We start from the raw sequence: 27,116 nt of genomic DNA on the forward strand, positions 1-27,116 counted from the left end.
TTTGTCATTTATTGTTTTCAGAACCTGGAACAGAACGATCTCAGAGAATCGTCCAAAGTTTATGAAAAGTGCTGAATAATCGACTCACCGATATTTTTAAATCGTAACCACCCACAGATCAACGTCACGGGACGGAGAATAAATCGATTAGATTCACTTCGATTTTGATCTTCACTAATTCTCCCAGAGACAAGAATGTTCTTCTTTTTAATCTGATTATAATATTGGACTTTTATAAATATATAATAAGGTTTTCACTCAAACAGCGAAGAGGCCGACGGGACGATAAGAGAAGACGAAGAGGAAGACGTATGAGAGGAGGCAGTTGGAGAGAATCACAGTCAACCTTGAGGGATTTCATTAGCTTCCCCCGACTGAATTATCTGATCGATGGATTGAATTAGAGAGGAACCGCCTCTTTGTTCCGATCGGCATCTGCCCGTCCGTGCCGATGTCCCCTGTGATGATGACCGGGCCTCAGCAACAGGCCCGCTGCGTCGCTCAGAGATCCACAGAGTTATTCTTTTCTCTTGTATATATTATTTTAAATATTATTTGTGGTTTAAATGTTTTATTTTATGTAAGTTTTCTGGTTTTGCTTACCTGACATGGAAGAATGGGCTTCAGATCATAGACGAGTATAAAGATGGACGACGCGTCTCCACTGAAGCTTAAAATACTGGAAAAGCAAAGTGATCAGAAACGTGAACATGTGAATAAACATCAGTGTGACGACCTCACATGACAGAAACATCTGTGGAGACATTAATTTAACGTCTACGCTAACTTACTTTTTACTTTGGTCCATGTCCCATCTGCTAACATGGAGGGGGCGGGGCTTATGACCTATACCGCAGCCAGACTCCAGGGGGCGATCAGCAGGATTTGGCTTCACCTACGAGGAGCCGCCATGTCGGCCATCTTTATTTACAGTCTGTGGTTGGAACATTATCTCTCTCTTACTCAAAGCAGCACAGAGGAAAAACTTTAAATCAACAGGAAATATATTAAATGTTGGAGGAATTTTTCCTTCCAAAGTTTCTTCTGCTTTAAGCATATTTATGACAAATCAGTTAAATTTGGGTTCATTAGTTATTTTTATAGTGTTTATTTTAAGTAGCCGTAAAATTTCCATTCATTTCACGACTGTATGAAAAATGTTTAGGTAATAAATAATAATAATTCATCAGTGGACGTCATGTCCAACTGCCTCACAGGATTTTTTAAAAGGATGATGATAATATTGTTCATCTTAAGAACGTCTGTCCAAAATCATATATCAAGGTATGGAAAAATGTCCTATTACATATCTTTAAAATATCACAATATAGTAAGTTATGAAAAATGTCTAATACATATCTTTAAAATATCATATAGTAAGGTGGTAAAGCAACAAACTACAGCAGAGACTTTGTGTAAAGCAGCAGAACTTTAATGTCGTCACATCGTTTCTTTGTGGAGAAACAGAAACTTCTTTAAGGCAAACGTTGGTTATCGATCTTCATTTCATCCCCACAGAGACAGATGTTTATTGTGGATTATGTAAACATTAGCATTGCATGCGAGTATATATATTTTTTTATTCCTCGTGGACGTAGAGTGAAGCAGAAACAGAATATTCTTTGGCCGTCAGACATGGCAACTAAACGTAGAATGTAGAGCAGATTCTTTCTTCATCGCCGGAACTTCTGTCCTAAAGTAAACCTGAGAAACACCAGCGCGTCTGTGAGTCCGATCACAGTACGAAGAGAATCTGTGGAGGTTTACTTCTGGACATTTCCTCCCTCCCTCACTGTCCCTGCCCCGGCAGCGCCCCCAGCAGGCCGTTCGCAGTGGTGAAGAGGTTGATGGGCGACGACCCGTCCGTGATGAGGGTGGACTTCAGCCCCAGAGCCTGAAGCATCTTGACCTGGAGGGGAAAAAAGAGACGGCTCAGATTACGTTGTGACCCGACCGATCAGACGCTCGTTTCAGTGGGAGGAGTCCAGTCCAGTCCAGTACCTGCAGCTCGGGTCCGGCTCGGGCCATCTCCTTCAGCGTGTCGCTGCCCAGACTCTGCACCAGCTCCCTGAACCGCTGACTCTCGATCTGAGCCAGACGCTCCTGCTTCTCCACCTCCAGATGATCCATCTCCTTCTTGTAGCTCAGCTCCTGCTCACGGGCCTTCGCCAGCCGCTGCAGCTCCCCCTCCTGCACACACAGATCAACAAGTGGTCAGTGCATGGTAGTCCCAAAGAACCTGCCTATCCCGGTCCGCGTGATGTATTTAACTCTTGCATCAAACAGACAGAATGTCTGTCTCCATGGAAACACTCTGTCTCTGTCTCAGTACATTTAGGACTTAATAACCACACTCAACATCGGAGAGTCGGGACAGAAAGTGTTTAACGGCGCAGAGTGAAGTTTCCGATCGTGTTCATTTTGTACCGATATTTGTTTTGGTATCTTCTCACACGAATCTTGACGTCACGTAGCTCTTATCACGAGTAAAACATTGTTCAGGCTCAGTTGCACAAGTTAAAGAGTTTAAGTATTTGATGTAACAGTATTGACATGAATTTTAAAAGAGGTTTAAACATTAACTAATGTTTTGGTGAAACGCTTTGTGGACTTTTTATGACACCAGCTGACGCCATCAACTCTGTTATTTGCATTTTATCTTGATTCTGTGAAGTGAAGACGTACCGCCTCGATCCGCTGAGCCTCGGCCTTCAGCTTGGCCTCGTTGACGGCCGCCTCCCCCTGGATACGAGCCGCCTCGGCCCGGGACTGAGCCTCGGCCTTCGCTGCTCCTGTGCTCTCCACCGCAGCACTGACACACACACACACACACACACACACACACACACACACACACACACACACACACACACACACACACACACACACACACACACACACACACACACACACACACACACACACACACACACACACACACACACACACACACACACACACACACAATTTATGATTAAATTTATTGTTTCCTAAAAAGTCTAAAATAAGATTTTCATGGGTTTAACGTAACTATTTAAAAAAGTTTCATTATATGACATTAATTTTGCTGACGCTTTTGTCAAAAGCGACTAACATCATCAATTTTTGACTCATTTCAGAGGGAGGCGGGTAACGACCTTGCCTCAGGGTCCTGACCGGGAATCAAACTCTGACCTTCCAAACCAAAGTCAGCGGTGAAACCCACTAAGCTGTAGCAGCTGCCAAGACTTGACACCGGTCTCAAGTTTAAATGTGTTTTTGCTTCAAGCAAAGTGAAATAAAACTACACAACGAAAACCAACGACCAGTGACGCAAACGTGGCCCCCGGTGGCGTCAGATGTTGTTCTATGGATCAACAAACTAGACTTTTTAAGGCTGGTTCATTTGGTACGAGGTGGATCCAGGTGAGTCACCTCAGAGCCTCCAGCTCCAGCAGCTCCTTCCTGGTCCTCTCGGCCTCGGCCTGGTCGGTGATCCTCTGGCGCTCCAGTTTCCCCCGAGCCTCCTGCTCCAGACGCTCCGCCTCGTGGCTGCGCAGACGCAACAACACGGTCAAAGTCTCACAGCCCACATGTGAAAATCAGGGAGGGAGTTTTTCTTTCTGATGATCTGTAGAAACCGTGTGTGTGTGTGTGTGTGAGTGTGTGTGTGTGTGTGTGTGTGTGTGTGTGTGTGTGTGTGTGTGAGTGTGTGTGTGTGTGTGTGTGTGTGTTGTGTGTGTGTGTGGTGTGTGTGTGTGTGTGTGTGGTGTGTGTGTGTGAGTGTGTGTGTGTGTGGTGTGTGTGTGTGAGTGTGTGTGTGTGTGTGTGTGTGTGTGTGTGTGTGTGTGTGTGTGGTGTGTGAGTGTGTGTGTGTGTGTGTGTGTGGTGTGTGTGCGTGCGTGCGTGCGTGCGTGCGTGCGTGCGTGCGTGCGTGCGTGCGTGCGTGCGTGCGTGCGTGTGGTGCGTGTGCGTGTGCGTGTGCGTGAGTGTGTGTGTGTGTGTGTGTGTGTGTGTGTGTGTGTGTGTGTGTGTGTGTGTGTGTCGGACCGTGCGGCCGCCTCCTGGGAGTTGGTGGTGATCTCGATGGCGAGCTGGACGCTCTTCTGCAGGGCGTCTCGCGTCCTCTGGTCGACCGGCTCCACGGACTGGATGTCCACGCTGCTGATCACCAGGTTGTTCTGGGGGAAGCGAAGGCAGGAACGGACCGCCAGCTTCTCGTCGAAGCCGAACACGGATGAGCAGATGATCCGGTTTGAGTTCTGCAGACAAAACAAAAAAAGGAAATTAATAACGACCAGTGTCAAACTTCTGCTTCATTCTGAACATAAAACTCAACACACGGTGACAAAAGAGCAGCGGACGGTGAAACACGAACCTTGTGGAAGTCGTCAAACTGCACGGAGGCGACGGCGCCTCTGACCCGCGAGGCGATGGCTTTACAGGCGTCTCCCACGAAGTCCGGGACGGAGAACAGAGCGGTGGCATCGGCAGCGTCCGCAGGAGATTTTAGTTCAAAGTGCCTGAGGAGAGAGAGCGAGAGGATGAGCGACATGTCGAAGTCAGGGAGTCGTGCAGGACGGAACCTTGTACCTCAGACGACCACATTTATCCAGCGGGACTTGCGATGTACTAAGCATGTCTCTGCAGTATTCCACTAGAGGGCCCCACAAAACTCAGAACGTTTACAACTTAAGGATTTACCTTCTGTAAATAAAAAAACATGGCGACCCAGCAGAAAGAGCAAGATCGCAGTGTCATATGTGAAGCACTTAATTGTACGACGTATCAATGTCTCTGTCCCTACACTGCCCCTTACTGTTCATGTGCGTATTGCATCGTGCGGGCGCTTAGCGTTCATTTCTGGGGACGTGCATCAGCCATGATGTGTACGCGTGGTTAAAAGCGAGTTCATCTGTGCCGAGAAGACGACTTCTCGTGTCCAGGTCTTTTTCAGGTTAACATGACTTGAGTTTATTTGTCAGCACTAGAACGTGTTTATCAAAGTTAAGAGAAGCCAGAGAAGAGACAGTTTGGTTTTCCTTGACATCCAGCATTCAATATCATCGAGGCAGATAGTAAGATGTGTTTTCGGGTTGTACTGTAATTGGTAAGTAAAGCTGAGTGTCATCTGCATAATGGTGATAATAAAATACTGAACTGACACACAGGGGTCAAGAGGAAGCAAGTGAAAATAACAGGGGACCTAAAGTTGAACCCTGAGGGACGAGCTCTTCTCTATCTGAACTGAAAAGAATCTGTATCTTAGATACAAGATGATGTACGAGTGTGTACATGATGTGTAGTAACTGAGCTGCTCGGTGTGGTGCAGTTACCAGTTGTAGGACAGCTGCAGCTGCAGCCGGGCGTGGTCGGCCGTCTCGATGGTGATGATGTCGGTGCAGAAGTCGGGTCCCAGCAGGAGGCAGATGGCCTTGATGACGTTGGCTCTCTTGGGCTTGTCTCCTGACAGCGACAGCACGGTGAACTGCTCGTCGGGTCCCAGCATCACCATCTCCGGACCGAACACCACCCTGAAGACGAGACCACATCACCAACGTCAGCCTGGTTAACTAACCTCCCCACGTCCCCCCGCATCAGGACCGGAGGCCCGAGTCCCACCTGGCCTTCTTCTCCCTGTAGTCGTACACCTGGACGGCGGCGTTGTGGGGGACCCTGTAGGAGACGACCCGGGTCTTGTCCCTGGGCTGGCTGCTGCCGGTCATGGTCCGGTCCGAGCGGTCGGCCAGCGGGTCGTGGGGAGAGGCCAGCAGGGTCTCCACTTTAGCGGGAAGGTCCTTCGGCCACAGCTCCTCATCGTGAGTCAGCATGTAGGTGTGACCGATCACCGCACGCACCTGAGAGGGAGGAGCTGAATCTGTCACATGATCCCACCATGTCACAGGACTTGCTTCTAGTTGTAAAAAGACCTAAACTGATCTACCCCCGTTTAACTGACGCATCGTCGAAGGTCTCATCGTAAGAACTCGCTCGTTGACCAGTAACTCGTACCTTTCCCGTTTTGATGTCGCGGACGTAGATTCCCTCGTTCTCGTCCAGCGGGATGGCGTGACGTGTCAGCATCACCTCCACAGAGGTGGGCGGGACGTACTCGATGGGGCCGCGCAGCATCCAGCGGTCTCCGGGCCGACGGAGGACGCCGCTCCTGCGGGATCTCTTGGCCCTCTCCTGCACCGGCTGCTCCTCGGCCTCCTCCTCCTCCTCGTCGAGCTGGCAGACAGAGCGGCGGAGAGAGAGGAGGACGACGGAGAGAAGGGTTAACATGGCGATGCACTGGAGCGGCGGGGGAGGAGGAGGTGCAGGGGGGGAGGGGATGGGGGAGAGGCGGTGCTGAGAGTAAAATAATAACATAAAAAAAAACAGAATGTGGAGGGAAAGATTTGAAAAGGAGGAAGTGAAGGTGAACGGGTGGATGATGAAGAGCGATCAGGGCGTCAGAGGAGGACGGGGAGGGAAGGTTTGATGTACCGGAAAGAGAAGAAGAAGAAAAAGAAGAAGAAGAAGAGAGTCGGGGGATCATGGGTTAGCCCGGTTAGGAAGGGAGGATGTTCAGAGGAGGACAGAGTCACCTCCTCCTCAAACAGCTGCTTCCTGCCCCACAACCACCGCCTCCTCCTCCCAATTCTGCAGAGGAGACGGAGACGGAGACGGAGACGGAGACGGAGACGGAGACACTCCTCTGTCGTCTCAAAGTCCGTTTGCTTTTTTCTAATCTCTTCCGGCATCAACCGGTTTCACAAGAGCAACTTTATTATGCAGGAGCAGGATTGTCACTCTGTTTCTGCTGACGTCAGTTCTCATGTTCCAGCTCGTTTGATCAGAAAAAAATTAACGTCCTGCAGAAATAAATCAATAACAGAGCTAATTATGTTTCAAATTAAAAAAATAATGGATTAGATGGTCTGTCTGTATCTGTCTGTCTCTCTGTGAATAAATCACATTTTGTTCTTCCTGTGAAGGAGCAGGTACCAGCCTGCTAATACCACGGTAACCACAGGTGTCGCCAAATCAAACCAGGATTGACTCCTCGTCCTCCCACTCCTCCTCCTCCTCCCACTCCTCCTCTCCTCCTCCTCCACTCCTCCTCCTCCAATCCTCCTCCTCCCACTCCTCCTCCCGCTCCTCCTCCTCCTCCTCCTCCCACTCCTCCTCCTCCCACTCCTCCTCCCACTCCTCCTCCTCCTCCCACTCCTCCTCTCCTCCTCCTCCACTCCTCCTCCTCCAATCCTCCTCCTCCCACTCCTCCTCCCGCTCCTCCTCCTCCTCCTCCTCCCACTCCTCCTCCTCCCACTCCTCCTCCCACTCCTCCTCCTCCTCCTCCTCCTCACCTCCTCGGTGTCGTTGAACGCCTCCACCGCTCTCAGCACCAGACCTTCCTCCTCCGACAGCACGTACACGTCCTGGATGCCGTGTTCAAGGAGCTCCCCCGGCTGCAGGAAAAAGGAGCGCTCGCCCTGACGGAGACAGAAGAAGGAATCAGAAGAGTGAACATCAGAGACCAAACTGAAATCTACTGAACAAGACGTACTGATACGTTGGTATAGAAACTGATCAACCTTCACACACACAGTTTAGGTTCATGAACTAAGTTCTGACTCCTCCAGCGTCCGCTCACCTTCACCACCCTCTTCTGGCCCAGCTGAGGTTTCCCGTCGGGTCCGACCGGGTCCAGGATCACGCAGTACTGCCTGCTGCTCAGCGTGGTCACGTCCACCACGCCCACCACCTCCTCCGCCACCGAGGGGATGTGAGCCTCCCGGTCGGCCATGGTGACCAGCCACTCCTCGCCCGTGCGCCGGTCGCGGCCGCCTGTGTCCTTGAAAGGTCGCAGGGCGCGGACGTGGAGCGCTTTCTGACGGGACACCACAGACACACAGCTTCATTCACACTGATTCATAGAACTGGGATTTTTGTTTATGGCATCGTTTTTCCGTCAGGTCTCAGGACTAGTTCCTGGTTCCTGGGACCAGGATGTGACGTTTACATGCTCGTGACAAAACGACAAACTCGAGCTCAGAGTGAGACGTTCAGGAGCGGCTCCGTCACCTTGTCCGTCAGGATGAAGGCATTCACGATGTCAATGACCTCTTCATGGGCCCCTGGAAGGTACGCGCCCACTTTACTGACCAGCCACTCCTCGCCTGTCACACACGGACACAACATGATTACATCATTACAAAATGACATAATTACGTAATTAACATTTGTATCAGGATTTGTGTGTGTGTGTGTGTGTGTGTCTGTGTGTGAGTGTGTGTGTGTGTGTGTGTACGTGTGTGTGTGTGTGTGTGTGTGTGCGTGTGTGTGTGTGTACGTGTGTGTGTGTGTGTACACGTGTGTGTGTGTGTGAGTGTGTGTGTGTGTGTGTGTGAGTGTGTGTACGTGTGTGTGTGTGTGTGTGTGTGTGTGTGTGTGTGTGTGTGTGTGTGTGTGTGTGTGTGTGTGTGTGTGTGAGAGACCTGTGACTCTCTGGACTCCTCCTCTGTCCACTCCTTCCTTGCGAGCTCTCAGTCTGATCGCCTGGTTCTCTCGGATCACCGTCGCCTTGATGGTCTCCAGGACGGCGACCTCCTTCCTGGGGATGTAGGTACCTGACAGAGAGAGAGAGAGACACCAGGTCACAGGTCAGAGGTCACACAGGTCACTAGAACATATTGTATGCAATTGACAAAATGCTTAATGACTCAGTATGACTCAATATTTAATGACTTTAGGTTAACATGACTTGAGTGCATGTTTGGAATGAGAGAATTATTTGATCTTTTTTAGTACCCGGTCCTTCGAACAGCCACTCGTCTCCGGCGACTCTCTTCTCGCCTCCCGTCTCCTGGAAGTCGAGCAGCGCCTGCAGACGCAGCGCCGTGTCCGGATACACGATCTGCAGCGCCGTCACGTCCTGCGACACAAACACAGGCCGTCACATACGACTCGTCTCAACGTCAAACAGAATTTTATCTTTTCGTCTCGTACGACGCGGTCGGTGGCTCGTCACACAGACCTGCTGGACGTCCTCTCCGGGGTACAGGGGGAACGGGTCCTGGCTCAGGCGGATCTCCAGGTCTGCGTGGCGGAGCTTGGCCTGACCCGACTGGTCGAAGAGGACCTGACCGTTGTCGTCGCGGGAGACGGGGTTGGCGACCACGCAGTAGTGACGCGGCGGCACGATGATCATACGAACCGGTGCAAAGAGAACTCTGCGGAAGGACACGTGAAAATCTGCCGTCACGTACTTCAGACATCAACGTGATATCTGTGAACCTGTGAAGGACATTTTTCAATTTTTCTTTTTTTTTTAAACCATGAATCAACTGAACAATAATGAAAAATGTTTACTTGACTTTTATTGAAAAGTTTTCATCACTAAAATGATAAAAGTTCTAATGTGTTGAAACAGTTTGATCTCTTCTGAACGGACAGCGCCTCCATGTGGTTAAGGATTGAGGAGTTCCACAGGGAAACTTTGAAGGCTAAAATGAACCTTCGACTGAGCAGAATCAGCACATACGCAGATGACGTCATGCTGTACTTACATCATCAGGTAGAAAAAAGGGCAAATAAAATGCTCTTTGGCCTCTTTCCAAAGAGCAGAAACCCACAGGTAATCTGATCAGATTATAGCGAGACACATACTGACACATGATGGATCTAGTAAATGTGGGTGTGACATCGAGTTGGGTGTGTGTGGATAACGTCTATTGGATCAGAGGCTACGACGGGTCGGGAACCAATGATTGTGTCTGTGCGAGTAAAACAGTGAATTACTGTATCCATAGCAGCAGTGTGTGTGTGTGTGTGTGTGTGTGTGTGTGTGTGTGTGTGTTGACCGTTACAACACACTGGTTAAATCGACTCTGACGCCAGAACATGAGACAAAAGTTGTGATTAGTCGTTTTCCTTCACTGAAGAATGAAAAGTTTCATTCGGTCAAACAAACGTAATCAGCTCCTTTAATCATGTGACTCACTGAGGGTCACAATCAATCACTGTCGGCTCCGCCCACAGTCAACAAACCTCCAGTATGTCCACAACGTCAACGTGATTGATTGACAGCTGTAGCTCGGCTTTTGTTTCCAGCCTCACGGTGGTGGATTAACGTGTCAACGTTGTTATTATTACACAACACATGCTAACGCTAACAAAACACACAGTGAAGCTGTTTTTGAATAGTATCTGTGTGTGAACCAATCAGGGAGAGAACGTGGCCGTGACGTCTTCCTGGTTGGTTTGCGAGTGGCCATTTTGAAGCCTCCAGTTCTGCATTTTGTGTGGCGCCATCTTGTTTAAAAAGCCCTTTAGTAACAGTATTAGGAGGAGCGGGGGGGTGTGGCCTGACTGAGCGCTTGAGAACACTAAGCACCCATTGGACGGTACCAGCTGTCAATCACGCTGTAACCATGCCCCTAATATACATCCGGTGCTTTATGGTTTATGTGACTGTAAATGGACCATATTGAACTTTGGTCATATTGCCATTGATTTATTCATAATGCAATAATTACTGTTATCGTTTTATCCCGACTCATAGCAACAGTGACGAGTTATTAGAAACTAGGCGTGGCCTCTCTGACCTCTCGTTGTCCTGGCGGATGTAGGTGAGCGGTCCGATCTCCACGCGGGCGATGTTGGTGTTCTGGTCCAGCACGTGGATGTAGTGATGAGGTGGGATCCGGATGATCGACGCCTCCATCGGCCCCTCGCCCTCCGGCCCACGGTTTCCTGGCTTCTTCGACATGGTCCAAAACGTAACTCTGTGGAGACGAGAGGAGGCGTGGCCTTGTTAGTGACATCACAGAAACCCCATGTGGGCTCGACCCACTTTCAAAAAGAAAAAGGGAACTTGTCCTAATGTTAATATATACTGTATCTACTGAACTGAATTAGAGCTGCAACAGTTAATCGATTAGTAATCGACTGCTAAATTAATCGCCAACTATTTTGATAATCGATAAATCGGTTCAAGTAGTTTTTATGGGAGAAAAAAAGAGTCCAAATTCTTCTGATTTCAGATTCTTACATGAGAATATGTTCTGGTTTCTTTGCTCCTCTGTGACAGTGAACTGAAGATCTTTGGTGTGAACAAACAAATCATCATGTTGGAGTTTTGTGAAACACGATCAAAATTTTTCACCATTTCATGAACCGAACAACTAATCGATTAATCGAGAAAATTATCGAAAGAATAATCGATTAAGAAAATAATTGTTAGTTGCAGCCACAAGTGAAACATGGATCTTTACTCTTCGTGAAATGAGGATTTATTGAGCTGCATTCTTCTGTTCATTTTGATTTGTCCTTGTGTTTGTCACTTCAGGGCCACCGTACAAAACTCAGATGAGGTTTTTTATGGTTATTGTTTTGTTTAAGGAAGTGTGACAGGAAGTGGCAACCGAGTCGAACAAGACTAAACGTCATATTCCAAAATCTAAATTTTCATAGGAAAACACTTTTTTATTTGTGTTAACACTGAAATGAGTGTTAACACAAATTAATAACACAAAAGAAAACAATAATAAAAATCCCATGACATCACCAGAAGTAAATACGTTCATACGACATGTCACAGACAAGAAACGTGGAATTTACAGGAAGTTGTTTAGTCTTTATTTAAAAAGTAGCTTCTGAGGTTAAAGGTCAGCAGGGAAGTGACTGAGACCCTGTGACGTCATCCACCAGCAGGAGGGTTCTCTGCAGAACGAGCTGGACTGGACTGGAGGACTGGAGGTCTGGAGGACCGGAGGACTGGAGGACTAGAGGACTGGAGGACTGGAGGACCGGAGGTCTGGAGGGAGGACTGGAGGGAGGACTGGAGGGAGGACTGGAGGACTGGAGGGAGGACTGGAGGTCTGGAGGGAGGACTGGAGGACTGGATGACTGGAGGTCTGGAGGTCTGGAGGTCTAGAGGACTAGAGGACTAGAGGACTAGAGATCTGGAGGACTAGAGGACTGGAGGACTAGAGGACTAGAGGACTAGAGGACTGGAGGTCTGGAGGTCTAGAGGTCTAGAGGACTAGAGGACTAGAGGACTAGAGGACTAGAGATCTGGAGGACTAGAGGACTGGAGGACTAGAGATCTGGAGGACTAGAGGACTGGAGGACTAGAGGACTAGAGGACTAGAGGACTGGAGGTCTAGAGGACTAGAGGACTGGAGGTCTAGAGATCTGGAGGACTAGAGGACTAGAGGTCTAGAGATCTGGAGGACTAGAGGACTGGAGGTCTGGAGGTCTAGAGGACTAGAGGACTGGAGGTCTAGAGATCTGGAGGACTAGAGGACTGGAGGTCTAGAGATCTGGAGGACTAGAGGACTGGAGGACTAGAGGACTAGAGGACTAGAGGACTGGAGGTCTAGAGGACTAGAGGACTGGAGGTCTAGAGATCTGGAGGACTAGAGGACTAGAGGTCTAGAGATCTGGAGGACTAGAGGACTGGAGGTCTGGAGGTCTAGAGGACTAGAGGACTAGAGGTCTAGAGTACGAGGACTAGAGGACTGGAGGTCTGGAGGTCTAGAGGACTAGAGGACTGGAGGACTAGAGATCTGGAGGACTAGAGGACTGGAGGACTGGAGGTCTAGAGATCTGGAGAACTAGAGGACTGGAGGTCTGGAGGTCTAGAGGACTAGAGGACTGGAGGACTAGAGATCTGGAGGACTAGAGGACTGGAGGTCTGGAGGTCTAGAGGACTAGAGGACTGGAGGTCTGGAGGTCTAGAGGACTAGAGGACTGGAGGACTAGAGATCTGGAGGACTAGAGGACTGGAGGTCTGGAGGTCTAGAGGACTAGAGGACTGGAGGACTAGAGATCTGGAGGACTAGAGGACTGGAGGACTGGAGGTCTAGAGATCTGGAGGACTAGAGGACTAGAGGTCTAGAGATCTGGAGGACTAGAGGACTGGAGGTCTAGAGATCTGGAGGACTAGAGGACTGGAGGTCTGGAGGTCTAGAGGACTAGAGGACTGGAGGTCTGGAGGTCTAGAGGACTAGAGGACTGGAGGACTAGAGATCTGGAGGACTAGAGGACTGGAGGTCTAGAGATCTGGAGGACTAGAGGACTAGAGGTCTAGAGATCTGGAGGACTAGAGGACTGGAGGTCTGGAGGTCTAGAGGACTAGAGGACTGGAGGTCTAGAGATCTGGAGGACTAGAGGTGGACTGGAGGTGAAGTGAAGTGCGTCAGCTGTGATTTAATAAGTTCAGTAGCTGGTTTTTCTCTGCGGACCAGTCGACATCATGACTCACAGTCACACCCGCGGATCAGTGTGGAGCCTCTGAGCATCAACACACGGAGGTTGAACTTGTAACATGAGTCAGCTTCCTGGAAATTAAAAACAACAAAGAACGCAACAACCAAACTCCCTTCGAAAACTTCCAAATTTAAACTCCTCTTCCTCGTCCGGCCCTGTTCACACCTGGCAGAGTATAACTTCGAGTATTGTAGGAGTCTATAAGAAGCTGTGTTGAGTTCGGCGTGTGTTCATTAACAGCCACTGGCTCTGGGAGGCGATGACAGACATTTTAAATCGCTCCACATCCACCGTGTGACGCCCGCTTCACATCGCAGTGCTCGAGGCGGAGACCGACGAGTCAGAGCTCGAAGTTGCCTTATTGTTGAATTAAGAAGCTGATCTGCGTGTGACATTCATGCCGATGTGAAGGTTTGGTTATGTTCATTCGAGTTCTGCAGCTTCTTACCTCGTCCCGGTGACGGTCCGCAGCGGAGTGAGGGAGGCGGGGCGGGTCCGGCCTCGACCTGCAGGAACCCGGAAGAAGAAGTGGGCGTGGCTGCGGGAAGGAGCAGAAGTCACGTGGTTTACCTACTGCGACTGCAGAGCCACGTCACGATCAGATGGTTTCAACCGGATGATCTGATCTGATCCCGATTCATATTCAGATGAAGTACTTTGACTGTTACTGTAACTACATTATGTACTTTTACCTTGTCGTTGTACATGAAGTACTTGTACTGTTACTGTAACTACATTAATTACTTTTACTTTGGTACTGTAACTGAGTGAAGTACTTTTACTGTGCTACTATACATGAAGTACATAAAGTACATTTACTGTGGTGCTGTACATGAAGTAATTTCACTGTGGTACTGTAACTGCTGCCCCCCCCCCAATTAGAACAGTTAGTTATTTGAGTTCATGGATTTTATTTTTAATAATGTGGCATAGAAAAATCATTCATGGACAAAAAGCTAAATACTTTAACCGATAGGTTTTCAAACAATGTAAATACATATATATATATATATATATATAAAGTCTTCAGAACTGAGCAGGCGAACGCGGAGGAGCTGGTGCGTTCAAGTCCGGGGGGAATTTCCTGAGACTCTGAGATGAAGAACAGAGGATCACGATGTAACAGTCTCTTTCTCTCAGATTAAAAAACGCGTTTCCCTTCGAGCTACAGCATGCGACACAGAAACTTTATTCATACAAACAACATTCCATAAAACACCCAGGAGGAAAAACAGCTTTTCTTTTAAACGTGGAAAATATCTAAGGAGAATCTGTACAAAGACCTTTGGTTGAATATCTGCTTCTGTATATAAACCTCTAGTGAACAATATACATATTTAGATAAGTCTCATTTAAATACTAATTTGGCTAAAATGATGAATATCAAAAAATAGTATGTTTGTTACTGACACGTCACATTGTGTCTTCCACATGCTTCTCTTCCCTTTTATACACAACATTAGTCACACACACACACACACACACACACACAACAGACGACATGTGGTTAAAGATCACTTGGTATAAAATAGATTTTTTTTTTTAAATATTATAAAAGTATAATGTGAAATGGAGCTGGATCGAGAGCTGAAGTGAAACCGTCCAGTTTCATCTCTGGCACGATCGCACAAAAGAAAAGTTTTTACACTCGCATGAGGAGGCGTTTGCCTTTGTAGAAAAAGGAGTTAACATGTTAACTGGGAGATGGAAACACGTTGTCCGAATAAGTGAAACGGTGAAACATTGAATTCATGTGATTTAGCTGTTTCCTCCTCTAGAGAAGAAGAAGAAGAAGAAAGAATAATTACAACTGGCCCAGTTAAAAAACTCCTGAAGCCTCGTCTCCATTTTTCTTCTTTTCTTCGACGTCTTTTGTCAGAGCAAACAACTCCTTGTTTCAACATCACTACTTCTTCTTCATGGATTTTCTTTTTCTTCTTGGCGACATTTCAGAAGTTCATTCGAAATCGTTTGACAGTTAAACGGAAACACGACTCATCTGCATGAACCGAAACAAGGAGCTAAAAGAGGCTAAAAAGAAACGAGACAGCTCTCTATAAACTCAACATATTAAAATTCATTTTACAATATTAGTGTCCAACGATAATGATCGGCTCAGGAGCTTCTCCCCATAGAGCTGACGAAGATGATGATGATGAGGATGATGACGAAGATGATGATGAAGATGATGACAAAGATGATGATGAAGATGATGATGAAGATGAGGATGATGATGATGAAGATGATGAAGAAGATGATGATGAAGATGATGATGAAGATGAGGATGATGATGATAATGATGAAGATGATGATGATGATGATGATGATGATGAGGCGCTGCCGGTCCAGCGTTCGTCTCTTTGTTTGCTTCGTGATTGATAAGACACGACGAGATGACGCGTTGTGTCAAACCGGATTCAGCTGATTTCAGCTCCATGTGTGAGAGAAGGAGTCAGTTAGTGGAGGTGAAGTGCTGGGGTTTGACCTCAGACTCTGGAGTCTTTGTTCTTCCTGTGTTTCACTTGCTGAGCTTGAGGGTCTTCAGTCCAACATGGCGTCCAGCTGGTCGGCCAGGTCGTCGAACATGTTGCCGATGTCGTCCAGGATCGTCCCCGCAGACTTCACCCTGTTCGCTCCGCTGGTGTGAAGACACGAAGCACGATAAACTGAACATCACCAACATATAAACCAAAAATATAAGTGATCTCCCATTTAATACGTAGACTGTATGTCACATGAAACATGATGGTCTTACCCGTCGGAGTTGTCCTCCAGGTTCAGTTTCCTCTCGACGGCCTTCAGAGCTGCTTCCAGAGACGTGCTGGTCTGATCCAGTCTCTGCTGAACCACCTCGGTCCCACAGGACGACTCTGGGACAAGACCCGGACCCGCCACACACACCTGAGACCTCTCTGCTATCAGAGAGGGACTCTGTGGGGCCGGGGCTGGAGCTGGAGCTGGAGCCGGAGCCGGAGCTGGAGCTGGAGCTGGAGCCGGAGCTGGAGCTGGGGGCCCATGGATAAGAGAGGATGGAGAAGCAAAGGCCACACTTTGAACCCCACTGACGGTCACAGCTGGAGAAGAGAGTCCTGCTGCTGAGGAGACAGAGATCAGCATCAAGACCAACAAGTTCCAATCAGTTCCAAAAAAAGTTCCAAGTTAAGTCCAAAGTCAAAAGTATCAAGACCCAAGTCTAGAGCAATACACCCCAAGTCAAAGCCTGAGTCAGGAACAACAAGTACAGTATGAAATCAGTGGCAACAGGTTCCAGTGTCAAGAGCAAAATACAGTACCAAGCAAAGTACCAAGTCCAGTTCCAAGACAAGTCTAGGGCCACGAGTCCCGTGTGTGTGAGTGTGTGTTAGTGTGTGTGTGTGTGTGTGTGTGTGTGAGTGTGTCAGGTTTGTGTATCTTACCTTGTGCAGCCAGGAGACTGTGGCGCACCGGTTTCGGGGCGACGGCAGGTTTCGGGGAGAGCGGAGGTTTGATGGACCCTGAAGCCGGACTGGACGGCCTCTGCGGACCCGCCTCGCTGATCCTCAGACTGACCTCCTCCTGGCACTGGGACGGAGGCCTGCTGCCTGCTCCCTCCCGGCTGGGGGAACCTCCTTCCTGCTCCTTGTCTTTGGGTTTGTGTCGGCGCTTCACAGTGTCCGACTCCTTCAGATTAAACTCGGGCAACTCCAGGTTCTTGGCGGCTGGTTTCTCCGGGGGCTCCAGCACGGCCTCGGCCCTGGGAGGCCCCGGAGCCTTGGGCCTCTGTTTGATGGTCAGGTTGCCCTCCTCTGCGAAGGGGATGCACTCGCTGGAGCTGTTCTGAGGGGACGAGGAGCCTTCCAGACTCGGACCTTTCGATTCTTCCTCCTCCGAGTCGGACTTCACCCCTCGGTCCGGCTCGGCGCTGGTGTGGGTCAGAATGCACTCGCTCTGCACCCTCCTCCTCACCCCGGTAGCTTCTCTGGGTTCCTGCCCTGCAGAGATGAGGGAGGGGGGAGGCGGCTCCTGGTGTACGAGGTCTGGTCTGGGTCCTGGGGAGTTCCTCCCCTCTGTGCTTCCTTCCAGAGACGCCATGATGCTCCTGACACTCCCTGGACTGTCAGTCACCACCCTGCCTTCAGACGACGTTGGGCTGCTGTCGCTCAGCTCGCCGCTCGTGGTGCTACTCACCGAACTCAGTCTCTTTGGCGGGGGCGGAGGGGGACCTTTTTTCCGGGCGCGCACCGCAAACGACTGACTGCGTCCTACGTTGCCGTTCTTTTCTGGACTCGACTGTAACCGAGCCAGCTGGCTGCGACCCGGCTTACGGGTCAATGTGGCATATGACAGCAGGTTCCCAGAGGGAACAGCAGGTTCGTCCTCGTCCTCGTCCGGCTCCCCGTCTGACAGAGCGTAGCGGGTCATGCTCTGGCTGCGCTTCTTAGGCAGGTTCAGGGTCCTGGTCTGGCCTTCGGGCCGGGGAGATGAGCTCAGGTCTGTGGAGCCACAATGAGAATGCAGGTAGCTGAAACCCTTGAGTGCTGGGGAGCCATGAGGGGAGGGGCCAGGAGATCCAGACAGTTTGGGCTTGGCTGGGACGGCCGGGTACTTGAACACAGTGGCCGTGCCCAGAGGAACCTGCTTGGGCAGCGGCTGCTGCTGCAGGGGCCTCTGGTCCCAGCCCTCGGGGATGTTCCTCTCCTTGGCTGGGCTGTTGTCCATGCTCTCCTGGGACCAGCTGTGGGGGCTGATGGAAGCTGTAGGAGGCTCCTGGGAGCGGCCGGAGCCCCGGGACCGAGTGTCGATACTCTCTTGGCTCTGGGACATTCCCACTGCGTTCTTGATGGCCAAACCGTCCTCGCAGCCGCCGTAGTGGCTGGACATGGCCGTCTGCAGCTCGGCACTCAGCTCGCTGTCCTGGAAGCTCAGCATCTTTGGGGTGTGGGGAGAAGAGCATTCCCCTGCAGAGTCGGCCGGCTCGATGGTGACCAGGTGGAGGGCTCCGGGGCCTTTGCGTCGCAGCGTGCCCCCGCCTGATTCAGCCAGGAGGATCGCCCTGTGGATGTCACACAGTTTCTTCACCGCCAACATCAGCTTCTTCTGGTGGCCTGCAGGGAACAAGTCAACCGTCACACCACAGTCAAGATCTCTGGTGTAAACGGTCACACTGGGACCATGACGTGTCCTCACCCAGCTTGGTGATGCCGATCTCCTGCAGGTCCTCCCAGGTCAGGTCTCTGACGATGCTGATGGAGTCGTAGCCGTTTTCCGACAGTTGCTTGTGGTACTGCGGGAGGCCGATGGCACTGAGCCACTCGACCAGGTCCGACTGTGAGAGAGAACACATCGGCTACATCAGCTGGACGCAGTGCTGGGAGATCAGTGTGTTCAGCAGTGAAGAGTCTTACCGGAATGTATTCGGGCAGCCACTCGGGGATGTTCAAGTTGTTGATCTCCATGGATATTTTCTTTCGGTGGCCTGGTTTGGTCACTCCGATGGCGGTCAGGTCCTGCAGAAAGGAGAGTCAAGGAATTAGGTAACATACAAAGTCAATGCAAAGAAGCGTAATGATGAAGTGGCATCTCTTTGCGCCAGGCACTGCGTGTGGTTGTTGGTACAGTTGCTATTGTGTGGATTATAAGAAGCAAAGTAAACAGTCAGTGTGTGTTTTACCTCTGGCGTCATCCTGCTGATGGTCGGTACGTCGTAACCGACACTGATGAAGTTCCCGGTGTACTGCTCCAGCTGGAACTCACTCAGCCACTGGTAGATGGCCTCTGCATCCTGAAACACGAGCAATGTCCCTCATGACACACGAGAAGGAAGCTGCAAACCTTTTATTCATGACGGAAACTTTTGTCTTTCACACGTATATGTACTTTGTTCATGGCGAGGATGTATATAAAGTTGTCTGTCTGTCTGCCTGTCTGTCTGATGGAACATGGACCTGTCTGTCTGTCTGATGGAACATGGACTTGTCTGTTTGTCTGATGGAACATGGACCTGTGTGTCAGTCTGTCTGTCTGTCTGATGGAACATGGACTTGTCTGTTTGTCTGATGGAACATGGACCTGTGTGTCAGTCTGTCTGTCTGTCTGATGGAACATGGACTTGTCTGTTTGTCTGATGGAACATGGACCTGTCTGTCAGTCTGATGGAACATGGACCTGTCTGTCAGTCTGATGGAACATGGACCTGTCTGTCTGTCTGATGGAACATGGACCTGTCTGTCAGTCTGATGGAACATGGACCTGTCTGTCAGTCTGATGGAACATGGACCTGTCTGTCAGTCTGATGGAACATGGACCTGTCTGTCTGTCTGATGGAACATGGACCTGTCTGTCTGTCTGATGGAACATGGACCTGTCTGTCTGTCTGATGGAACATGGACTTGTCTGTCTGTCTGATGGAACATGGACCTGTGTGTCAGTCTGATGGAACATGGACCTGTCTGTCAGTCTGATGGAACATGGACCTGTCTGTCTGTCTGATGGAACATGGACCTGTCTGTCTGTCTGATGGAACATGGACCTGTCTGTCTGTCTGATGGAACATGGACTTGTCTGTCTGTCTGATGGAACATGGACCTGTGTGTCAGTCTGATGGAACATGGACCTGTCTGTCTGTCTGATGGAACATGGACCTGTGTGTCAGTCTGTCTGTCTGTCTGATGGAACATGGACCTGTCTGTCAGTCTGATGGAACATGGACCTGTCTGTCTGATGGAACATGGACCTGTGTGTCAGTCTGTCTGTCTGTCTGATGGAACATGTACTTGTCTGTCTGTCTGATGGAACATGGACCTGTCTGTCTGTCGGTAAGTCTGTCTGTCTGTCTGATGGAACATGTACTTGTCTGTCTGTCTGTCTGATGGAACATCGACCTGTCTGTCTGTCGGTAAGTCTGTCTGTCTGTCTGATGGAACATGTACTTGTCTGTCTGTCTGATGGAACATGGACCTGTGTGTCAGTCTGATGGAACATGATTCAATAAAGAATCCATGAAATGTTGGTGTGGATCAGGACAAAGGGGACGGGGCAAGGAATGTTTGATCTCTTTCTTTAACATTGTGAGACAGAAGCTTTTTAGCAGAGAATAATTCATGGATCGAGATAAAAAAAATATTTTTTAAGATATATACATATTCAAAAACAGACTTGACTGTATTTTGTGCTTCTCACAGAGAAAGGACATGAGACTGGATGTGGTGGGAGGTGCCTCACCTTCCCCTCCAGCAGCTGCTGAGGACGAACAAACTGCGGAGAGAAGCTCTGCTCTGCTGGTCGCTGCACCGTCACCGTCTGCCGCCGCGGCGTCAAACCTGCAGCGACGACATCACTGATCAGCTGCTGCTGCTCAGAATATCTGACAAACTCTGTGAGGATGATCTGTCACGTCCAGACATTCACAAACTGTTTGTCTTCAGCCTGATGTTATTTATTGGGTTAAGAACATGGCTCATCATACGACAATATCTTCTCTTCACATAATGTTAAACCTCGGAAGAGAATTTCTATTTCTTAAATAGTACCTTCTCTAGTTTCTCTGGAGATGAATCTGGAAAATGAATTATTTATTCCAATTTATTATATTTAAAAAAGGAAAAGGAGGAAAGTAACAGAAGATGAGGATGTAATATGAAATTTGTCTGACTGCATGTTTATTAAGTACCTGCAGGTTGATCGGATCCACAGTCGGCAGCAGGGGGCGCCGCCTGCAACATACAGACAAACCACAGGATCAGAGGGAATCTGGATTCATGAAGGAAAACAATATGAATACACTGAAGAGTAAATCTAATTAGTATTTTTTGCGTCACCTCATCATATATTGCATGAATCGTGTGATGTTATGATTATGAATCACTTATCACTTTTTCCTGTAATAATCAATCAATAATCAATAAAATTAAATGAAATGTTTAGTTGGATCATCTTTTAAAACATTAATTGACATGAAACACAGCTGGACAGTCTTTTAAAACCGCCTCAGCGCTCGTATCGGTCCGACAGTGCGTTGTGTACCTTGTTGTCATGGTGACCAGTGTGGTGTTGGACGCCGTTGGGTGCACTGTTGCTCTCGGTGCTCTGACCGCTGCCAGCGCTCCGGGTGCTGCCCACGCTGCCGGTGCTCCCGACGCTGTTCCTGTCGCCTGCTGCAAACGAAAAAAACAACAAGACTTCAATGGACCACGTGCAGGAGGGAGTGGCGAGCGGCGGCGTCAGACCGAGGGAAGCAGCAGGCCGAGGGGCCGGGCGGCGACGACGAGCAGGATGCAGGGATCTGGTATAAAAGCCGAGCTGTGGCAGAGCGGAGCGAGTCAGTCGAGGAGCTTCAGGCTTCAACAGAGGAGAAAGTGTTTGATCGTCAGAGGCGAGAGTCACTGATGCGTCTATCAAATCCATAGAAACTCCAGAAACTACAGCCGCTACATATGATCAGAATGTTTCAAACTAAACCAGATCCTGAACAACAGATGCTTTACACCGGAGGATGTGATGACGCTCTGCTGTCACTCGGTGGCAGCACTGAGCAGCAGAGCGGCGGCCTGAAGCAGACGATACAGGGAAGAGCGTTAGGACCCCCCACACCAAGATGGAGAGGAGACAAGAGGCGACGTAAGGGTACGTGAGAGTACGTGAGGCTACGTGAGGCTACGTGAGGCTACGTGAGGGTACGTGAAGGTACGTGAGGCTACGTGAGAGTACGTGAGGCTACGCGAGGGTACGTGAGGCTACGTGAGGGTACGTGAGAGTACGTGAGGCTACGTGAGGCTACGTGAGGGTACGTGAGGGTACGTGAGGGTACGTGAGGCTACGTGAGAGTACGTGAGGCTACGCGAGGGTACGTGAGGCTACGTGAGAGTACGTGAGGGTACGTGAGGGTACGTGAGGCTACGTGAGGCTACGTGAAGGTACGTGAGGGTACGTGAGGCTACGTGAGGCTACGTGAGGCTACGTGAGGCTACGTGAGGCTACGTGAGGGTACGTGAGGGTACGTGAGGGTACGTGAGGGTACGTGAGGCTACGTGAGAGTACGTGAGGCTACGTGAGGCTACGTGAGAGTACGTGAGGGTACGTGAGGGTACGTGAGGCTACGTGAGGCTACGTGAGAGTACGTGAGGGTACGTGAGGCTACGTGAGGCTACGTGAGGCTACGTGAGGCTACGTGAGGGTACGTGAGGCTACGCGAGGGTACGTGAGGCTACGTGAGGCTACGTGAGAGTACGTGAGGCTACGCGAGGCTACGTGAGGGTACGTGAGGGTACGTGAGAGTACGTGAGGCTACGCGAGGGTACGTGAGGCTACGTGAGGCTACGTGAGGGTACGTGAGGCTACGTGAGGCTACGTGAGGGTACGTGAGGCTACGTGAGAGTACGGGAGGGTACGCGAGGCTACGCGAGGCTACGTGAGAGTACGTGAGAGTACGTGAGGGTACGTGAGGCTACGCGAGGCTACGTGAGGGTACGTGAGGCTACGTGAGAGTACGTGAGGGTACGTGAGGCTACGCGAGGCTACGTGAGGGTACGTGAGGCTACGTGAGAGTACGGGAGGGTACGCGAGGCTACGCGAGGCTACGTGAGAGTACGTGAGGCTACGCGAGGCTACGTGAGGGTACGTGAGGCTACGCGAGGCTACGTGAGGGTACGTGAGGGTACGTGAGGCTACGTGAGAGTACGTGAGGCTACGCGAGGCTACGTGAGGGTACGTGAGGCTACGTGAGAGTACGTGAGGGTACGTGAGGCTACGTGAGAGTACGTGAGGGTACGCGAGGCTACGCGAGGCTACGTGAGGCTACGTGAGAGTACGGGAGGGTACGTGAGGCTACGTGAGGCTACGTGAGGCTACGTGAGGGTACGTGAGGGTACGTGAGGCGACACAAGGCAACACGATGCGACATGTGGCGTCATGAGGCAACTTGATGTGAAATGAGGCGATGTAAACTGATTTGAAATGGCGTGAGGTGAGGTGTGAGGTGAGGTGTGGTGTCATGAGGCAGCGTCTCGGTGCGAGGGGTCCTGGTGCAGAGCGCTGAGCGGGGCACAGATGCAGCTTCAGAACAGCTGGGGGGAGGAGACGCTGTCGTCCGAAGACTCTTACCATGACACGAGTCTCTGAGAACCCAGATGTCCTGGAAGGGACAACCGGCCTGAGACAGGCGGCTTGGAGACGGACCTATCAGACACAGAGACTGTGTTCTGTCAGCGGCCGACTGATACGTTCAGGTTCACATCCTGGACTTGACTTTTTAATCTCTCAGATTATATCCAGGACAAAATGTTAACGTGACGAGACACCGCCTGCGGCTACAGGATTATCAACATCTCAAGCCCCGCCCCCTTACGAAAACAAACACGGAAACTCCAAAGTCCAGATGAAAACTGGGCCGTGAACGTTTCATCAGCCCAACGTGATTTACTGAAGGTCAAGATAAAGTGAAACAGACAGAACTTTATTTATACTTCACGTAGAGACGAAAAACAGCTGAGAGACAAGGAGCTGAAATATTAATAAATAAGTATTCAATGAGAATATTTTCATTGATTAGCTTGATATTTTTGTTTCCTGACAGCAGCGACATGTTGACGTGATGTTTTGTAAAAGCATCTCTTCCTGAGTGAGTCACAGTTCAGACACTTCTGGGTTTTCACCACCAGGAGGCGCAGTTCAGCCACTAAAGGCCCAGGACCCACCCGGCCCCCAGTGACCCAACGAGCTTCTGTTTCTGCCTCCCCAGAGCCGTCCCTGGTCATCCCGAAGGCCTTGTTAAAGGTGCGTTGGAAAGCGGAGAATGTCCTGATTCAGTCCCTCGTCAAATCTCGTCTCTAACACGGACGCTTCAAATGTTACTGAATGTTTTGTGAACGGGTGCGATCCAGCGATGAACTGGTTAATGAATTAATCAACAGTGAAAATGATCAGTTAGTTGCAAAGTTTTTAGTGTCGTGTGTTAAAAACATGAAGTGTCAGAGAGATTGTGTGTGTGTGTGTGTGTGTGTGTGTGTGTGTGTGTGTACCTGTGCCGGCAGTGAGGCCGTTGGCCAGGGGCAGCACCACGTGGGTGGGGGGGGCGTACAGGGTGTAGCAGTCATCGGTCTGCGGGGCGGAGCTGAGGCTGGAGGAGAGGGGGGCTCTGGGCAGCGACTGCTGGCGCTGGGTGGGGAGCGAGGCGTGCCGGGACAGGGTGCCCCCTACAGGGCGAGACGGGGGAGGACAACAGGAGGAGGAGGAGGAGGAGGGGGAAGTTATCAAGCTGATGGTTAGAGGTGGAGGTCAGTCGTTATGTGGTTGGATGGAGAGACGGATGCAGGAGGTGAGGAGGAGGCAGCAGGTCTGGAAGCAGGAGGATTAGTTCCTAACTCAGGATCTGACGGAGCCGACGATCGTCTATGTCACGTCTGGCACGAGGCGACGAGCGTCTCCCCGATCCGTACAGACTCCTGACGAGGTCAGCTGACGTAAAAATAAAAACCGGACTCCACCGACCGTCGGGGGGACGGAGACGAAGAAAACAAACAACGACCACGACAGGAAGTACGAATCTGGGGATTTTCTGCTTTGCAATTAATCTGCAAATCACATGTTAAGACTCAGTCGGACGGCTGTGTGTTTGTGTATGTGTGTGTGTGTGTGTATGTGTGTGTGTGTGTGTGTGTGTTACATGAGATTTAATGACAACGGCAAAAATTTTAACAGAATTTTTGAAAATCTAAAAAAGAAAAGGTGAATTTCTGCTGTTCTGTGAATATCAGGAGATAAACAGAGGGTGGTGCTAATGACACCACCACAGAGGAAGAGATGACGTCATTAAACTACAGACGTATGAATGTGATGAAAGCTTCGTGACGGAGGAAACGTGACAATGTTGCCATCTGCTGCCATGTTCCCTCTCTTCTTCTTCTTCTTCTGTTTCTGATCCAAACACCAACTTTTCCAACTTGAACAAGAGTAAAACTAAATGTCTAAAGATCTCTTTTTATGAATATTCAACTTTTCCTCTTGTGGACATCCAGATAGAAACGCACCTATAGACGAAACTCTACAACAGACTTTGTCGTCAGATCACGTTTTCACTGACGGCCTCGTCGTGACGTGACACTGACCGTTTCTCCTGCTGATGACCTCCACGATGGACGGAGGGAAGAAGCCGACCCGGTCCGTCCCCCGCGGGCTGTCGTGGATGTGGCCTTTCCAGCGTCCGTCCACGTGCTGCTCCATCACCTGAAGGAGACGAGACGCAGGTCATCGAGGCACCGACTCGTCAACACGGCAGAGAAACGTTCCGCTCAGGACTGGTGAACAACGAGGTGCGAGTGTCTCACCATGATGATGTCACCGGCTCGGATGTTGAGGGCGGTGGGATCGTGGAGGTTCCAGTAGTCCTTCAGGGCCCTGACCTGCAGAACCCCCGTCGCATCTGTGGAACCAAACATCTGGAGTTAGATCGACAGATCGAAGGATCGACGACATCTTTATTATTTGTTGTTGCAGTCAAACGAAACATTAAAACACGCTGGGACCTCTGAGCAGCTGCTTGATCTCCTTGCTGGCGTGCGACGTGGTGAACTGGTTGACGATGTCCAGCGCCGTCTGGTTGTAGGTGTTCCGGATGTTGACGTCGACGCCGGCCTGCGGGGGGAGACGGGACGACACGTGAGCTTTGAAAAGTGACGCATGTGGTTGTGTAGGACAGGACGGTGTGTGTGACTGAGGTGTGTGATGTGAGTGTGTGTGTGTGTGTGTGTGTGTGTGTATGTCCTCACATCCAGCAGCAGTCGCACCACCTCTGTCTTTCCGTACAGAGACGCCTCGTGCAGCGCCGTGCCGGACTTGGCCGTCTTGTTGATGTCAATGCCGGCATTCAGCAGCAGCCTGCAAAACACACACACACACACACACACACACACACACACACACACACACACACACACACACATCATAAACGTTGAGTTTTGCATCCAGGCGTGACGTGACAGGGAACCATGTGACCGTGTGATCAGCTGACGGCGGCCGCCTCACCGTATGATGTCTCTGTGGCCGTTGCGGGCGGCGAGGTGCAGCGGCGTGGTGAAGGCCGAGTCCGTCGGCTCCTTCCTCTCTCCTTCCAACAACGCCACCACCATGTTACTGCTCAGCAACAGCTGGGCCACCTGAGAGGAGGATGAGGAGGGGGAAGAAGTCAATGGATGAATTGAAGAGAGAGTAAAAACAAGATGAAGCCACACACACACACACACACACACACACACACACCTGAGGGTGAGGTCATACTTCAGTGAATGGATCCAGATGTTTGGCAGCAGAGACACAGTGAGTCACAGCTGCAGCTTCAAGTTCACGTTACAGATAAAAACTGCCATTGATACACAAAGAATCTATGAACTGAACAAAGGGGCCGAGCCAGGAATGCTTTTTAAAAATCTTTTAGCTTGTGGAGCTAACTGTTAGCATCATAAATCATCACGTTGAACAGCGACAGATCACACTTCCTGCCCGAGACGAGCCGGGAGTTTCACAATAAAAGCACCGGTGATAAGTGTGCAATCGTAGTCAGACAGACAGAGAAGGCGTGCGTCACTGTCGGCCGATCGATCAACTCAAAGACAAACGGACGATCTGTTGTGGATCAGTCGCAGCAGAAAGTCTGTGGAATGAAACTCAGCAGCTGCCGTCGACAGAGCAGCTGAGGCTTTAACACACTCTAAACATAACCACTGTGTGTGTGTGACCATGTGTCTGAATGCAGCGTCTCACACACACACACACAGACACATACACACACAGAGAAATACTAACATGTTTTCACATCAGAACAAAAAAAAGGATCTCCGTTTCCAAAGTGTCTGTTTTAGAGGCTTTAGTGTGGACGCCAGGCGTAACCGTAGCAACCTTCATGCATTTTT

General features: G+C 50.1%; 2 protein-coding genes across 11 annotated transcripts in view; both read right to left on the reverse strand.

Annotated features, from left to right (window-relative positions):
* Positions 1–1,410: 1,410 nt before the first annotated feature.
* On the reverse strand, positions 1,411–13,800 carry LOC118289083 (major vault protein). The gene is made up of 17 exons (XM_035615776.2): positions 13,685–13,800; positions 10,569–10,748; positions 8,999–9,194; positions 8,773–8,896; positions 8,460–8,591; positions 8,047–8,141; positions 7,616–7,852; positions 7,329–7,454; positions 5,992–6,210; positions 5,602–5,837; positions 5,316–5,513; positions 4,358–4,502; positions 4,030–4,241; positions 3,415–3,531; positions 2,686–2,812; positions 2,002–2,190; positions 1,411–1,909 (listed from the first exon to the last, which is right to left on the reverse strand). The coding sequence occupies exons 2-17, from the start codon at positions 10,730–10,732 to the stop codon at positions 1,790–1,792; spliced, it is 2,637 nt and encodes an 878-aa protein (XP_035471669.2). The 5' UTR covers positions 10,733–10,748; positions 13,685–13,800; the 3' UTR covers positions 1,411–1,789.
* Positions 13,801–14,127: 327 nt separating this feature from the next.
* Positions 14,128–27,116, reverse strand: part of LOC118289074 (caskin-2-like) — a 40,176-nt gene continuing 27,187 nt past the window's right edge. For 4 of the 10 annotated variants that reach the window (XM_047328221.1, XM_035615763.2, XM_047328219.1 and 1 more), the window contains 16 exons: positions 26,233–26,363; positions 25,977–26,085; positions 25,734–25,842; positions 25,536–25,630; positions 25,317–25,434; positions 24,231–24,404; positions 23,314–23,388; positions 21,238–21,368; positions 20,885–20,927; positions 20,437–20,534; positions 18,887–18,997; positions 18,621–18,722; positions 18,403–18,541; positions 16,653–18,320; positions 15,992–16,331; positions 14,128–15,874 (listed from right to left, as the gene is read on the reverse strand). In XM_047328221.1, the coding sequence (XP_047184177.1) occupies positions 15,778–15,874; positions 15,992–16,331; positions 16,653–18,320; positions 18,403–18,541; positions 18,621–18,722; positions 18,887–18,997; positions 20,437–20,534; positions 20,885–20,927; positions 21,238–21,368; positions 23,314–23,388; positions 24,231–24,404; positions 25,317–25,434; positions 25,536–25,630; positions 25,734–25,842; positions 25,977–26,085; positions 26,233–26,363 (3,540 nt within the window). In that variant the 3' untranslated portion in view covers positions 14,128–15,777. Of the gene's footprint in view, positions 15,875–15,991; positions 16,332–16,652; positions 18,321–18,402; positions 18,542–18,620; positions 18,723–18,886; positions 18,998–20,436; positions 20,535–20,884; positions 20,928–21,237; positions 21,369–23,313; positions 23,389–24,230; positions 24,405–25,316; positions 25,435–25,535; positions 25,631–25,733; positions 25,843–25,976; positions 26,086–26,232; positions 26,364–26,466; positions 27,096–27,116 lie in introns of those variants that run through there. The other 6 variants (XM_047328227.1, XM_047328220.1, XM_047328226.1 and 3 more) reach the window with 5 other exon arrangements.

Source organism: Scophthalmus maximus, chromosome 17 (genome assembly GCF_022379125.1).
Source record: "Scophthalmus maximus strain ysfricsl-2021 chromosome 17, ASM2237912v1, whole genome shotgun sequence".
Taxonomy (NCBI): domain Eukaryota; kingdom Metazoa; phylum Chordata; class Actinopteri; order Pleuronectiformes; family Scophthalmidae; genus Scophthalmus; species Scophthalmus maximus.

What these genes read in the sequence shown, in the direction of transcription:
- LOC118289083 (XM_035615776.2), bottom strand. Translation starts at nt 10,732, where the DNA reads ATGTCGAAGAAGCCAGGAAACCGTGGGCCGGAGGGCGAGGGGCCGATG. An exon ending in CCTTCATCCTGACGGACAAG is followed by an intron (nt 7,853 to 8,046) that starts GTGACGGAGCCG and finishes GTGTCCCGTCAG; the next exon opens with AAAGCGCTCCACGTCCGCGC. An exon ending in GAGCCGGACCCGAGCTGCAG is followed by an intron (nt 1,910 to 2,001) that starts GTACTGGACTGG and finishes TTTCCCCTCCAG; the next exon opens with GTCAAGATGCTTCAGGCTCT.